The 15,402-nt window shown below is 34.9% G+C and overlaps 1 protein-coding gene across 1 annotated transcript in view; it reads right to left on the bottom strand.

The window, feature by feature from the left end:
* Window positions 1-15,089, bottom strand: part of ARPP21 (cAMP regulated phosphoprotein 21) — a 116,243-nt gene extending 101,154 nt beyond the window's left edge. Inside the window, 9 exon segments of the mRNA XM_017877062.1 lie at window positions 3,957-4,097; window positions 4,806-4,865; window positions 5,557-5,635; window positions 7,057-7,122; window positions 7,125-7,200; window positions 11,138-11,227; window positions 12,010-12,051; window positions 13,012-13,178; window positions 14,916-15,089. Coding sequence (XP_017732551.1) covers window positions 3,957-4,097; window positions 4,806-4,865; window positions 5,557-5,635; window positions 7,057-7,122; window positions 7,125-7,200; window positions 11,138-11,227; window positions 12,010-12,051; window positions 13,012-13,140 — 683 coding nt within the window. The 5' untranslated portion in view covers window positions 13,141-13,178; window positions 14,916-15,089.
* Window positions 15,090-15,402: the final 313 nt, after the last annotated feature.

Below are 15,402 nucleotides of genomic sequence, written 5' to 3'. Positions count from 1 at the left end.
ATATATTATATATTATATAAATATATATCATATTATATATAATATCTAAATATATATTTAGATATAATGCATATATATATGAATTCCTTCAAAAAATCACATCTTGTGGCAGTAATAAGCATGGCAAATCTAGCAAGACCTATCAAGTTGTAGGGAAGTTCTGTTACTTAATGATATCACTAAGTTAATCTTCAAAAATATCTTATCTATCAATCACTGTTTTCTATCAGACAACAAAGGACTTAAAAGGATTACAATTTTCAACCAATCCAGGGACTCTTCTTGAGGACTCTGCTCAATATTTTCCGGGTATTTTTGCTTTAAGAGAATAAGATTATTTAAAACATCTTTTGATATTAGACACATTGGTTTAGGTCCCAGTCATGCTAACCATTGCTTCTCTGTAAGCCCCAAACTAAAACTCAGTTTGTGCCTAATTTTCTTCCTCTGTAAAATGAAGTTTTAATTATTATATTGTAAAGTTTTTTTGTATTAAATGTAATAATATCATTTACCTCATGTAATGTATATTATTACAAGACGTAAAGTGGTGAAATGAATAAGCAGTAGGCAATGTTAATATAAGTAAGGGATGATATTTAACAAACAGAAGCATATCGTAAGATAAGTTTTTTCATCATAAAAGAGCAGATAGATTATATCTGGGTATATTATTGAAAATACTAGAGGTCAGTGCAGTACACACACATATGTAATCCTCACAGAGTATATTGTTATGATCTTAATATTTTGAACTTCATGTGAAATTCTTTCTTCTTCATGAAAAACCTAACCTTCTAGAGTCACATTCTATAGTTACTTCACCTGCCTATCACCTAGAAAATCAGAATTCTGGGAAATAAATTCTAACCAATAAGGAGCTGAAATAGTTACAATTATTTAAACATCAATGTCAGAGTAGTATTAAAGTGTCACTGAAGAAGAAAAACATCAGAGTAGTATTAAGTGTCACTAAAGAAGAAAAATATAAAAGGAAGTTTTTTTTTCCTCTACCTTTTAGTAAACAAAAATACCCTCAATCCACATTTTTCTGCATTTCTCTCAGGCTACAGTGTCATTAAAATATGCATTTCATGTGTTTACACTGGAGTAGCATTAAAACTCTAGATACTGAGAAAGTATTCCCCAAACACAAAACTCACATGGAACTCTCATCTCAGTATTCTCTCCTTTAAATAAATGAAGGCATTTCAATCCAGAAATAGTTTGAAATTAATATGGTTCCCCTGACCAACACATGTTGATTGCCCTGATAAGACAACTCTGAAATTTTTCACAAAACCAAAAAACCAAGACACCTAGAACTTGAATAGAATGTTTTGGGTATAATGTCACATTTTGAACTTCAACCCCAAAGAGCATGGCAACAGACTTTTAAAATCGAACATAATTTTCCACAAAACAACACTTCTTTTCACTAAAATTGTTGACAATGACTCAGGTTCTGAAAACTGTGATTTGTTCCTATTTGGATACAGAGATTTAATTCATCCTCTTTTTCCGTGTGCTAAAATACATCAGTTATCCACCCCTACCTCAATAACTACTCAAATAGAGGATGAGCCACCACCGTCCCTCAAGAGCCACTCAAATAGAGCATGGTCAGAAATGTAGTTAGAATAGAACAGTAGAACTTGACAGCTATGAATTGAACATTGTTTGAGCTCAATACTTCAGTAAATACCCTGAAAGTCCATGACATACAGTTACTTGCCTTTTTTATTTAGGTATGATTTGCTTTGACTCATGAAGGGGTGTCTAAATGGTGGTGTATAAGAGTAAGGAGTTAGCCAGAGGCTGAGTCCTGGCCTTCCTGTTGTAGCAACTGTACCTTCAAGAGGGTGTTCTCTGCACACACTTACTTTTAACTCTTCCTAAAGGTGTAAACATGTGGAGTCTATTTTTAAATGGCCATTAATAAAAAAAAAAGAAAAGCTGGCACTCTTCTAGAAGTGAAAGAGTCTAGTAATATGATACCTACTCGCTAGAAAATAAAAGTTTTAAAGGACAAATCATGTTCTCCAGTGGTATTTGGGAACTTGCAGGAAACACAAAGATTTAAAAAGAGCTGATCAATAGAAAATTCTAAAATCATATCAGTGTTCCATATCTGCTCTATCCAATAGCTGCTTGAAATGTGGCTTACTGATAGAGGAACTGAATTTTAAAGTTTAAATTTTATATAAATTTAATAAATGTGAATCAAAATGTAAATAGCCATATTTGGCTACCATACTGGGCAGATCACGTTTAGAACCAGCACTCAAAGTTGACCAGGAGTCTTGATATAATGCTTAATTTTCTCAAAGCCATTCTCCAAGGGAACATGTCTAAAACATATGGACTAGTATTTATGACTATGTGATTGCCAAATTGGTGTGAATTAAAAATAAATCTACTATCCACCAGTTGAAATTGTATCATATTTAATATACTTGAACTATGGAGTTTTCCATGTTTGCTATGACCTTATAGACAAAGAAGAAGAAAAAAATCAAAAGGAAGTAGTCAACTGCTTTTCTATTTTACAATCAGCATGTCCCTGCATTATGATATCTAAAAGCCATTAAAAAATGAAGAATAACACAACTATAACAACAACAAAGAGTATTTGATGGAGAGGGAAGATATAAAGGATTTTAAAAGTTATCTTTAAGTTTTACTACTATTCAAATATGAGGCACATGTGTAAACAATCAGGTAAAATAGGAAGCTGATAAATTTTTAAAATGTGTTTTGCTAACACAGTAGAATGCAACTACAGGACTGAATGGTTCTGAAACTTCAAGGACCCTTAAACATGATTCAGTTCAAACTATCCTGCGGATATATAAGTAATTTGAAGCCCACAGAAGTGGAGTGCTCACTGTCCCTGAGACAATAATAATAGCCATGCTTGGTCCCAGATCTCCCAGTTTGTGCTCTCTTCACTATGACTTTCCCCTGACCTCTGCTGAGCACAAACTGATGCTTGAGTTGAGAAAGAGCCTCATCTCCATCCCCACTTGTCCCAACCTCTGGTGAGCAGAAAATATAGAGTATCGTAACCATGATACTCTGCTTGACACAAAAGCTCCCTTCACTAACATTCCTAAAGAGCACGCAATTTACAGTTTACCAAGCACACTGTGAGAAAAGAAAATTATAAAAATGGATGCTTTATGTGGGCCATTGTTTTAGTTTAACATGCCTTTTGTTATAGAAGTGGCTTGTACTGTACTCAACAGATATATAGGTTCAAGAAAAATAGCTCCAAGCTTCAAAGCAAATGACTACTCATGTTATTATGCTTCTGGTGACTCAAAGAAACAATGAACAGGTATTAAGATAAAAACAAACAATTACTTTAAAGGGAAAAAACTTGTCATTCTCTTTTTAGAACTAAGGCTTAGATGTTTCATGTAGCTCAAAACTCTCATTTTACAGGTGAAAAAATGGAGATGGCAGATGTTAAATGACTTGCTCCAAGTCACACAACTAGTAAGTAGAATTGGGTTTTAGAGGCAAGACTTCTGCCCCTAGGTTAGATAGATGTCTAAAAAGCAGAAGAAAGAAGAAAGAAAATAACAATTATTCTGTGTATGTCATGGTCTTTTAGAAATATCTGTTATTTTAATTTAAGCTATACTTTGACATAAAATTTTCACAGCTTTGTATGTAATTTCACAGAGTACTCATGGAAGAAAGAAAATTATGTTTCAGGAACTATGTAAAAGAGCAGGAAATAAATCCACTTTATTTTCTGAATTTTATAAACTTTCTTGGTTCTCAGATAATCGTCTATAGATAAATGCCACACTACTTCTGATAAGAGCAAGAGATAAATAACATTGCACATTTTAAATGTCATGTACTGTGAATTTTATACTGTGATCTTATAAATGAATCCATAGGAGAAAAAGAAAACGCTAAATAAGTACAGTGATGGGGCTTACATTCTGGTGCTGCTGGTCTTGTTGATGATAACAGATTTTCCTGTTTGATCCACATTGTGATCCAATCCAAAATAAGCTGCCACTCGATGGACAAGCATCCTCTGATACGATGACATCTGAGGGAACTTTTTATAATGATTACTGGAATATAATTCAAGAAAAAGTGGAATCAGCATTTTCATTTTTTGCCCATAATACATTTTACAAGTATACACACAAAACTATCTCTCTCTCATCTAAACCACTAAGCCTATTGCATTTCTGGCATCACTTAATGTCCTAATTTCCAGAAAAAAATTCTACTTATTACATATTTATTGATTATGCTATAAGCATCTTTGTTTCATAGTTACACATTTCTCTTGCCAAATAGAATGTCATGTCTGTTGGACAGTATTGCATTTTAGTCCATGATACCTTATCACAGGACAAATGATGTGACATAATACATGACTGCAGATGTCTATACGGAGATGTGTCATTACACGGTTTACACTGAAGCAGCACAATTATTTTCAGGCATAACTGACTGCAGCCAGCTGGAGCCCATTAAAAAACTATAATAAAAATGAAAAGGGTCTCTTCTTGTTACAGCTACTCTATGCTAATCAGTGGCCCACTGTTTATAGCCATTTTGTCAGGAATTTAACAAGCAGAAGCACACATGGTCCAAGCAACAATTCTCATCAGCATATAGTTCCTAACTCCAATAATGTCTCCATTTAACAAATCAAGGAACATATTAAACAATGTTTTATCTATCCCTAAGTCTTTCCAGAGTGGATAATTTAACTCCAGTACCAAACTAGGACACATCATCAAATTAACCAGTATTGCAGTTTAACATACTTGTTGTCAGCAATGAAATCGATAATTTCCTGCTCCATTTTCAAAAGTATCATCCTGTCCCTGCAAAATAAATGTTAAATTTAAAAGGTTTTATGTATGTCCCACTTCCAAAAACCTAAAGAATTCATTAAATGTATGGAGAACATTACTTTAATGTATGCTGCTACAAACTTAGACCTAATTCTTCTTTGGAATATGCTGACCATTTACATATTATTTCATTTCACTCATTACAAATTATTTCATTATTTAAGAGTATTCCTTTGTGAAGTATATTGAAATATCTAAATTTTGTAGTCTTAATGTTCATTATGACATGCAAAGTACTAGGATCAAAAAAAAAAACCACATCAAATAAGTAGTATATTTCAAATAAATAGGAAACTGGAACAAATCAATGGCCAAGTATTGACTGTAAATGAATACACAGCTGCATTAAAACATAATTGGCTTATTTGACAACAATAATTTTTATTCACTATTTTTCCCCCAGCCAGTATCTCTTTGTGATCCCAAAAGCAGAACTCTTAAACTATAATTTATTAATTGAGTAACTACCCAGTTACTAAGACTCTCCATAAAAAGTAAACATGCAAACCATCAGCAGAAAAAAAATGCAGGACATATTTTAAGACATCAGGGAAGGTATCTGCATTTTACAATGGCTTTCTTAGAAGTGTTGGATTAATAACTTTGATTGTAATATTCTATTTGATCCTTCTAAAAATAAGAGGCTTATTTAATAATTTACCTGGAATTATTCTTTAATGTGTTAATCAGAAACTCGTGTAAGTCTATGCCTGTAGAATCCGTGTATTCTTGGCTGCAATCTGAAACAAATAGCAGGATGGAGTTGTTGGGAATGATGGTGGAAAGGTGAGGTGGAAAAGGTTTCCCCAACCTATCCTGCTTCCCCCCTGCTCAGATAAATTTTAGGTGAAGTTCTTGGTATAAAAATACATGTTTCAAAACTAGCAACCTGGCAATATAACATCAGGATGAAAATTAGATTCAGGGTTTGAAAACAACCAAATAAATCCTGACTATGGAAAGATCCAAATGTCATACAAGGGGAAGTGGGCACAGTCTGGGTATGGGGGAGAGGTGGAGTCAAATATGTCATGTGTTCATCCTGCATTGTAAATTACAAGGGCACAAACTCCACATGACAGAACTCCTACCTACAGAGAGAGCTCTCAAGATTTGAGATCCCATGGAACCCTTTTTCTCTTAAAGAAAGCGAAAAAAAAAAAAAAAAAAAAAAAAATGTTCTCTAATGAGACTACCTATTAATCAGTACAAAATACAGTACACTAAATATTCCCAAGACTTTTAAATATCCTAATGTTGTCCAAAGCTTAATTTCTAAAACTGATTTAGAAACCTGAACTTCTTTACTGTCATGTACACCTTGGATTTTAGATATTCCTCAGCAGAAAAAACAATTATAAGTAGATGTATGGTTATAGAACACATAACTGTTAGAGGTGGTTGTCATTCCTCAGTTGACCAGATGCTCTATTATTTCCCAGCTGCCCAGTTTGTTTGTTTGTTTGTTTAAGTTTACTGCAAGACTGTTTACTCATGGTACTCTTCATTTCAACTTAGTTTTGTTTTTGTACAATGATTGGTATGGCAAAAATTTGGACAGTTTGGATTGTAGGCTTTCAGTTTGTAAAGGTATGACTCTTTTGGACAGTGATTTATTGAAGTAGAAGTGTGTATTTCTTAAATAAACATTATGTGATAGTAGATGCGTGCAGAGACTAAATTCTGTGCCAGATAAAATGTGAATCATGTATTACACTGACGTATACATCTGCACTTTGGGGACCATATCACTTATGAACTGAGAATTGCTAATCCACTCTGTCTTTTAAGATAAACGTGAGAGTATCAAACTCGGTATCATTACTGTTCACCAATCCAAGTTAATCGATCCAAGAAACCTAAATTTAGGGCAGATTTAGATTTATTCCTTGTACAAGCTTGTCACTGAAAACAGAAGATTAAAATGTGAATCCAAAGAAATATGTGACCCTAAAAATAACCTGTCTAGCAACACAAGTAATGACACTATAAACAGAAAGAAAATCAAATTCACATTTTTTGCACACACACAGATACGTACACATATAGAATTATATGCAGGGTTTGGTGGGAGGTGAATATGCATTTGAAATCTAGAATGTGTTCTGTGATTACGTGTGTGCCCAAATTGAGTAAGTTAAGGAAACATTTTCACATTCACCTTTTGATAACATTCTGATCTTGGGTTTTTCAGAGGTTTTATCTTTGTTTTTATCCTTTTCTTTTCTCTTTCAGAGTCATCTTTCCTAGATTTATCCTCCTCTTGCAGGCTGGAAAAACTGGAAAGCTGTAAATGAATTGATTCTCTGTTGGGGAAAAAATATAATAATTCTTAGGTGGCCCAGGTTTAATAATCTCTGTCTGGCTCCAATTTTGCACTAGCAGGTTATGAAGTATAGAAAAATGAAAACCCAGGTGCAGAGTTTTTTTTGTCTTAAATGGTAATAAATTAAACCTGTCAGAAAATTAATTGCCCTTTAAAATGATTTAATCTTCAGGAGTCAATGGGAGGTCATAAGGAACATCTCGTACTAAAACTTTGCCTCATGAATATTAACCTTAACCAAGCTGAATTCCTGTAGATCACAATACTAATTTTTTTCCTACGGGTTTATTTTTAAACACCTAGAAAAAATTTCTTTATTGGTAAGCTCACATCACAGCCATTGTATTAAAAAAAAAAAAAAAAGGACTCTGTAGTTCTATTCTATAATTCCTTATAAGGGGAAATTGGCACAAAGACAGACATATACTAGGAATCATAATTACAAATAGAACAGACATAAAGAAAGCCTCTATTACCGAATTTGCAATAAAAACTCGATTCTAGACCCAGGTCAACAATGATTTCTACTACAATGAAGAGCAGACTACGTAACTGCAGGAATTCTAGGCATAAACTTATTATAATTGTTTATAAATACCATTAATAAATCATTATATAATGCATAGTTACAATAAGCATTGCCTTTTAGAAAAGGTAGGAAGTAAAATTATATTTTCATAAATAATATATATTTAATATTATTTTATTTTAGCATCAGTTTGTCCTTTCTAAAATATAGTATTCTCTTGAAATGATGTTTGATATAAGATTGACCATTTATAGCATTGGGACTGGATCCACTTTTATTCTTATCTATTTTGCACTGAAAATAGATTATTTTGCATTAACTCACATGTATCAGCCATTTGATTGATAGTATGTTCACTGTTTTGAAGAAGAATGAGCCAAATCATGTTTTTCAGTTTTATGAAAAACCTATGCTAGGATTAAAACTATGACAAATTAACCAACGGTAAGCCCACTTATTCTTATGTAAGAGATCATTTGATGGCAAAGCTTTCTTCCACTAGTGACATTAAAATTTATGATGTAGGAAAAAAATAATCCCAATGACTAATAACGTCTCTCACTGAAAATTAAACCAATGCTCACACGACATGTGACTAAATTGATGCTCGTACCCTCATAATTTGGGATTCTTAATGGTTCTCAGTAAACCTGGCCAATCTAACAAACATAAAGAAAAGTTCTCTGAAGCTAAGATTCTTTTTTGGAAGGGGCTCCATTGTGAACTCCCTGTTTCACAATGCTTATAAAGTCACACAATATAAACGATGAAATAAAACATCCTTTCATCATAAATATCTTAGCTGAGTTTTCCAACTTCAACATGTTTTTCCTGGGGATGTAAATATATAAACTTTGTAAAAACGGAGTGTAATTTGATTATAGAGTCATTTATTGCAGTTTGGGACAGAAATGTCTTAATATGCAAAGGTTCAGGCAGGTTCTAAGGATAGGATTTGCTTCTACTTGCTAAATAAATCACTGGGACATTTCTGGTCCAGAAGACATGGCTGGGGTGGGGAAGATTCAGTTTGACAGTTAATCTTCAAGGGAAACTGAGGGCTCCCAGGCCATGAAGGTGATCTCATCGCTTCTTCAAAACTGACTGAAACATCCAGCCTCTGTATGTATGAATCTAAAATCATAGAGGGTTGGACATATATTATAAATGCATGAGCAGAGGCTAAAGAATATCCACCATAAAAAAAATGTACAAATTGATGCCATGTGTTGACAAATACTATACTCAGGAAAAAAATTATCTTTTCTATGCATATACGTTACGGTGTTGAAAGAACACACAAAAGTGCTATAGAGTTGGTAAAAAACAATCTGTTATTTTTTAATATTTTTATTGATATGCTCAATAATAAAATACAAGTGTTAATAAATACATTGGTACAGGATAAGTTTATATCCAACAACAGTAAAAGAGTGATTCAAGTTGCAGTAATACACTGATAGGTAAATAGTATAACATTAGAAAAGCAAATTTCCTTTAACTTAAGGACAGACTGAACCATCAGATATGGGTCTGAGATCAAGTAATACAGGTAGCAAGAGTTTTTCCCACACTGGAAAATGAAGGCAGTTTTCCAAATACTGTGGATTTACAAACATTGGGGAAGCGATACAATCCATATACTGTATACTTCTGCCCGTGTTCTCTGGGATTCAGTCCGCACATTTTGTAAGTGCCGGTGGTACCTAATGAAGGCATTGCATATAAACTCAAAATTCTGTTTCTTTATTCTCTAAAAAGGTAGCACGGCCACTTGCTTATATGTGTGTGTCTGGATGTTTTCTATCAGACCCTGCTCCCACCACTCCTCAGCCAATCCAAAGAGAAGCTTGCAGGCTCTCATTCTCTCCTACAAAGCTAGTCTTGGTTTCTGAGCTTGGAACCAGCAGGAACAAAGCACCATTTACACCTTATTTCTCTGCACCAATTGTATGGAGACATTAGACTTAGGTCCAGAGTGGGCACTATGATACAGATGATCCCTTAAAAAATTTCCTCCTGGTACCTTTTCAAATGGGACCAAAAGCAGATTAAGTCTATAAAGGCTGTCCTTCTCTGCCTGGCATTAGGAGTGGGGGACAACTGGGGCATTACTTCTTACAGGGCCTGTCATTCTGCAGAGTTAACATATATTGTGTGCAGTACATTACAAGCCATCAATCAACATTTGATAATATAAGCCATGATATTCACATGATTCTCCCTTTTCAATCTCCATTAAAAAATAGAAGCACAAATAAAATGCTGAAGGAAAGCTACACGTTTCTCAGAGCCCAAGTAAAATAAAGCATGTGTACGAAACACAGTAATGGCCACTGAAAGAGAGCCTGTCCATGCCTTATGACATGAGTGGCGTGTTGAGAAAATGATGCTAGAAAAAAAAAAACACACACTCTTAGGACAAAATCTATTAGGAATTTATTTTTGGTCCTTTTAAAGAAAGTGCTCTCAATGCTCTCTGTTTCCATGAGGGGAATTCAGAGTATTTCAATTAAAGTAAAAGAAAAAAGCAAAACCAAACCAAACAAAATAATGATATCTTAATCAATTTTCCCTCCCCTGGGCTCAGGTAAACCATTTTACTTTTGTCTTGACTGCTCCCAGCCTCTGATAAAATAAGTACAATTTCAGCAGCAAGACCATTTTTTATAAAAGCTAATATGATGCCTAAAAGGCAAACAAAAATAAGTATGATGTGAAGTTTCCCATTTTGTCATGAAATAATTTTGCTGAAATTTAAATTTTTATAACCTACTAATCTTGCTGTAAGGAGCAAAAATAAGGGTAAAAATATGCAGTGATAGATTAATAATATTAAAGTCACCATCAGCTCAGATTCATTTCTGGACAACTTTTGCAGTATTGAGAAATCTCCACCAAAGGCCATAAAAGTATTTCTCCAAAGTTCAATGCACCTTATTCGCTATTTCCTAAGTTTCATATGAACCAACAATTGTGTTTCTTATAGGCAAGTGCATTTTGGGGAGCTGAGAGGTAAGACATCTCCAACAAGGAAGGAGAGAGGATACTTGGGATTATATTTGGTTCAGCCTTATCAAAAGAGAGCCTTTGAGGAAATTCAGCACTACTGTGCCTACTTTTTATTTAACTTTTAATCTAAATTCTTTTGAATTCCTTTCCATTTGCAGTTTTCAGAGAGTCTGGAAAAAAACAAATGTAATACTCTGTGACAAACCATTACACTATTTTAGAATGTTGAATAAGCAAGGGATGAAGCCAAAAAATGAATTATTTTCTTCAATTATATTTTTCTCCCCCAAAACACTGTTTAACACCAAATTAAGAGTCATGCACACAAAGGTGGATCCCGTTCATGCAATTAATGATAATGACAAGGGGATATACCTGATCCTGAAGACTTTCACCTCCTGGTCTGGCAGAAGATTCCTCACAGACAGCAAGACTGCGAGTCAGTTTACCTTTTCCTGCTCCTGACTAGGAGAGGGGGAAAGAAAAGGGAAGGGAAGGAAAATAAAGGAAACAAGCAGGAAACATTCTCGCACTGCCAAATCATCTCCACATTTACATGACTTCCCCAAATGAGGTTTTTAAAACCAAACTTCAAGTCTGCCAATCATTACTGTCTACATTGGCTCTAAGCATCATACCTCTATATTGATGGGGATGGAAGTAAAGAGAAATGTGAACAGATAAATTAAAAAAAAATACTTTTAGTAAATTGTGTGCATCACATTGGGAACATATGAAGAATGAATTCCTGTCATTTCATGAAAATATCAGGAGGAAAAAATGGCAAAATTGATTTCTACTAAAACTAAGTTTGCAGGAGATTTGACTGAGAAGATGGTTAAAAGGATGAAAAGTATGTACTAAACAGCTGTATCTGTTTACTTCAAGGCAGAAATCAAGTAATGAGAATAAAACATCTACTCTAAATTTTATTTAAAATAAAAACAAAACAAGTGGTCGTTTGTTTTGTAAAGTACTGTCAAATCTCTAAGTGTGAAAACAGGATCAAATACATACATTTACAGGTATTTGAACACTAAATCCTCTAATTAAAAAATATATAGTGCCAGAAAGTAAGACACGCATAAACACAACCCCATCAGAAACAGCCAGCACCAGTACAACCGGGATCCCCCACAATATCTGGACACAATCATCTGAACTGCTGGCAAATCCTTTAATTCTGATATAAAATATGCAATTTATACCCATGATATCAGGTCTACTTAGAATGTTAAGAAGCCTACCTTGGATTTTCTTCTTTCTTGATTCTGAGCCTCCAGCCGCCTCTGTATGTTGGAAAGAAAATAAAACAAAATAAAATAAAACAAACAAAAACAAACAGTAAACCAACAAGCGAGAGAGAGAGAAAGAGAGAGAAAAATGTCACTACTGGCTACAGTAGAGAAGTCAATAATAATAGCAACAGAACATCACAAACATTAGGGAGGACTCCTCCTTCCCTAGCTTTAAAAAACTTTTGACTAACTTTTAGCTCTTTTCTCTTTATAGCAACTATTGGAAAGGGGAAAAGGAAAAGCCAGCTTTGAAGTCTTTTGGCCATCATGCAGTTATCTGCCTTTGTTAACTGTTGGTATATAAAGAGTTAACACTTCTGTAGTTTAGTTAAAAGAAAATCAGTACTTACAAGCTATTTGTAAGTGCAGTTTGCTTTCCTTCTACCAAATCTCTTTCCCTTGTAAATCATGATGTGTTTCACAACACTTTTTCATTTCCTTTAATCACTCCCAGTCTTTCTTCCTCCTTCTAGTATTCTCTCTGTGGCTAGGAATTCTAGGGTTTAGCTTGTTTGCTAATAAGACTTGAGCCTTAGCATGCCCATGAAAGTCAAAGGAACACCTGCCTTTGATTTTTCTTAGTTTACCATAAATTGAGTCTTCACCTTTCTACAGAACAGCAAATTCATTTTTAAAACTCAGCTAGTCTGAAGCTGCCTTGGGAGAAGCCCTCCATGTACACCTTGAGGTGTTCTGGAAATTGGTAAGGGGATGCTGTGTGCAAATTCAGAAAATAAATACTTTCCTATGACTTTTTTCCCCACAAAACACATTTTAGAGCATGGTTGGGTTAGGACAAAAGTGACAAAATTGAAAAGTAGGAGACTAGCATTTCCTAATGATACAACTAGTGAAACTCTTTAAAAAATAAATCTTTAAAGTATTCTGAAAATAAAAGAAGGGATCTGCACACAGTTGTATGAGAGTCAGGGTCTCTTCATGCCCACTCACCTGAAGTTCCAGTTTCTCCTCTTCATCCAGACTCTCTGATTTAACAATCCCGTTCTCTGGAGTAGCCGCCTCCTGCTCAGTCCCTCCTTCCTCTGCTATCGCCTGATTCAGGTCTCCTTGCTCAGACATTCTCCCAGGTGCAAATTAAAATAACAAGATTTTATGCCCTAGAAGGTTAAGGTATCAGAAAATAAAGTCAGTGCAAGGTATTTACTATCATTCTTTAGATATTTCATTTCTCTTTTCATATTCAAATCCAAATGAGCAATTTTGAGAATTTTATACAAAAGGAGGAAAAAACAAGGTGAAATCAAGTACCCAAGGCATGCACAAGAGGCAGATGCAGTTGTCCCATCCACACCCCCTTTACACACACTTGTGAATACACCTTGCCATCAAAATGGTTCAACAAATCTTAGAGACACCTAACTCCCACACAACTACCAGTCCCCGATTCTCCACTACAGGGTAGAAGCAACAAAAGAGGATATTTCTCCCACTTTTGAATAAAGGACCCTCGACTTCTGACTCAAGATGTGGTATTGATGTTCTGCAGCATCTCTAAGATGACTGAAAAATTATTTGCAGGTTCCAAACATAGACATGCTTCCCTACATATAAGGAATACAGTAGTCTGAAAGGGCAAAAAATCCATTGAGAAGGTAACAATTCAGCATAAATATGGTATCTAATTTTGGCAATAAACCTTTCAGGGTCCACATTTCCAGGTTTCGAACTGACAGCTACGTTATTAAAAACGTAAGCCCTCTCCCAAGCTCCTGTCAGTTACTGGTGCGACAAGATCCTGTGGAAGGGAGTCTTTGGCAGGCAGCTCTAATGAAGCTATCCCAACTAAACTCTACTTCTCCATGCTCACGATAGACTACAGACACTGGAAATGGCTTTTCAGAGTTAAAATCTGTTATTATTTTTTTTCTCCCTACCTTTATAAAACCCCTGACACTTCCCCTTCTGATGTGCTGTCAAATGAGGCTCATGAATAATTTAGCATTTACTTCCTCCTCACTTTTTTTAAGCTGTGAGAAAAATAGAAAGAAAAAAAAAGAAGAAAGAGAAGGAGGGAGGAGGAGGAGGAAGGAGGAGGAGGAAAGAGAGAAGAAGAAGAAGAAAGAAAAGAGAAAGAAGAAGGAGAAGGAGAGAGAGGCGCTGTAGCTTAGAAAGTTAGTTCTTTTACAAAAAATTCCCAAGCAATGACTGTCCCATTCCCAGTCATTACAATGGTAATTATTATTGGACAAATAAGAGTTTTAATATGTTTCTTTGAGAGTGTTCAATTACCATTTACTAATTCAGTAACTTTATTTCCAACTAAAATAGGAAGCGTGAGAAAATCTAAACCACAGAAATTTCACTAAAATCTACCATGACAAAACAGATGGTATCTAATGATATCTTTAAAATACACAGGCTTATTCGGCAAAGGATTGTGGGAATGTAAAAGGAAGTTTTCCAGCAGGATGGTAGTTTGAGTCTGTAAAGTGACTAGTAAGCAATGCATTCAGGTTTTGGGAGGTTTTAGGATATTTCATCCAGTGCATTCTGATGGATTTCTTATATTTCAGTGACACTCAGTGTGTGTGGTTAATGAAATAAAAAGTTCCATTTTCCACTGGCAAACAGCTTGTTTCTCAGTGCATTGAGTAGGGGACTTCTGTTGCCCTAACTCATTTTTTAGAGCATTTAAGTAAAAAACAGACCGTGACCAGATTTAAAATGGAGTGAACAAATTGAGCTCTAATTCTCCAAACTACAAGCCAAATGAGTCTCTGATACAGATCCTGTCATGGTTACATTCAGTGAACTGCTGGATACAAGCAGGCACATTTATATAATAACAAATCTAAAATACAGATGAGATGACAGCCAGACAACAAGACCTTTACCTTTCGTGCAGAATTCCTGCTGTAGGTCTTGGCGACTTACTAGCGGCTTCTGTCGTTCTACGCCAGGAAAATCCACACAAGTGATCAGAGACAACTGGAGTCCCATGTCCCCATTAACAGTTCGGAATGCCCATCTCCATGCGATTCCCTTACACAGTGTGACACATCGTCAACCTGAAAAAAGATGAAAAGTAAATAATAATAATTGCAATAATCATGGTAGGGTGAAGGATGAAATAAATAAGACGGTGTTTCTAACACTAATGACCAGCTTCCAGCAAATCACGTTCACAGCTTGATCCAGCTCCACCTGTCTCAAACTGCCTGCTTCTTCTCTAATGAAGGCTACAGCCGGCTGTTCAAGTCAGAACGGCACCCACGCAAGGAGCTAAAATTAACAATTGCATTATGCACCGAAGATTACTCACTTCAATTTTAACCTTTTTTAGTGAAATCTCGCACTTTGTATTAAAAAAAAATAATAAAA

The sequence above is a fragment of the Rhinopithecus bieti genome, unplaced genomic scaffold (assembly GCF_001698545.2).
Source record: "Rhinopithecus bieti isolate Rb0 unplaced genomic scaffold, ASM169854v2 scaffold_10524, whole genome shotgun sequence".
NCBI lineage: Eukaryota > Metazoa > Chordata > Mammalia > Primates > Cercopithecidae > Rhinopithecus > Rhinopithecus bieti.
The sequence above is the reverse complement of the archived record's forward strand: the minus strand, read 5'-3'. Positions and strand labels throughout refer to the sequence as shown.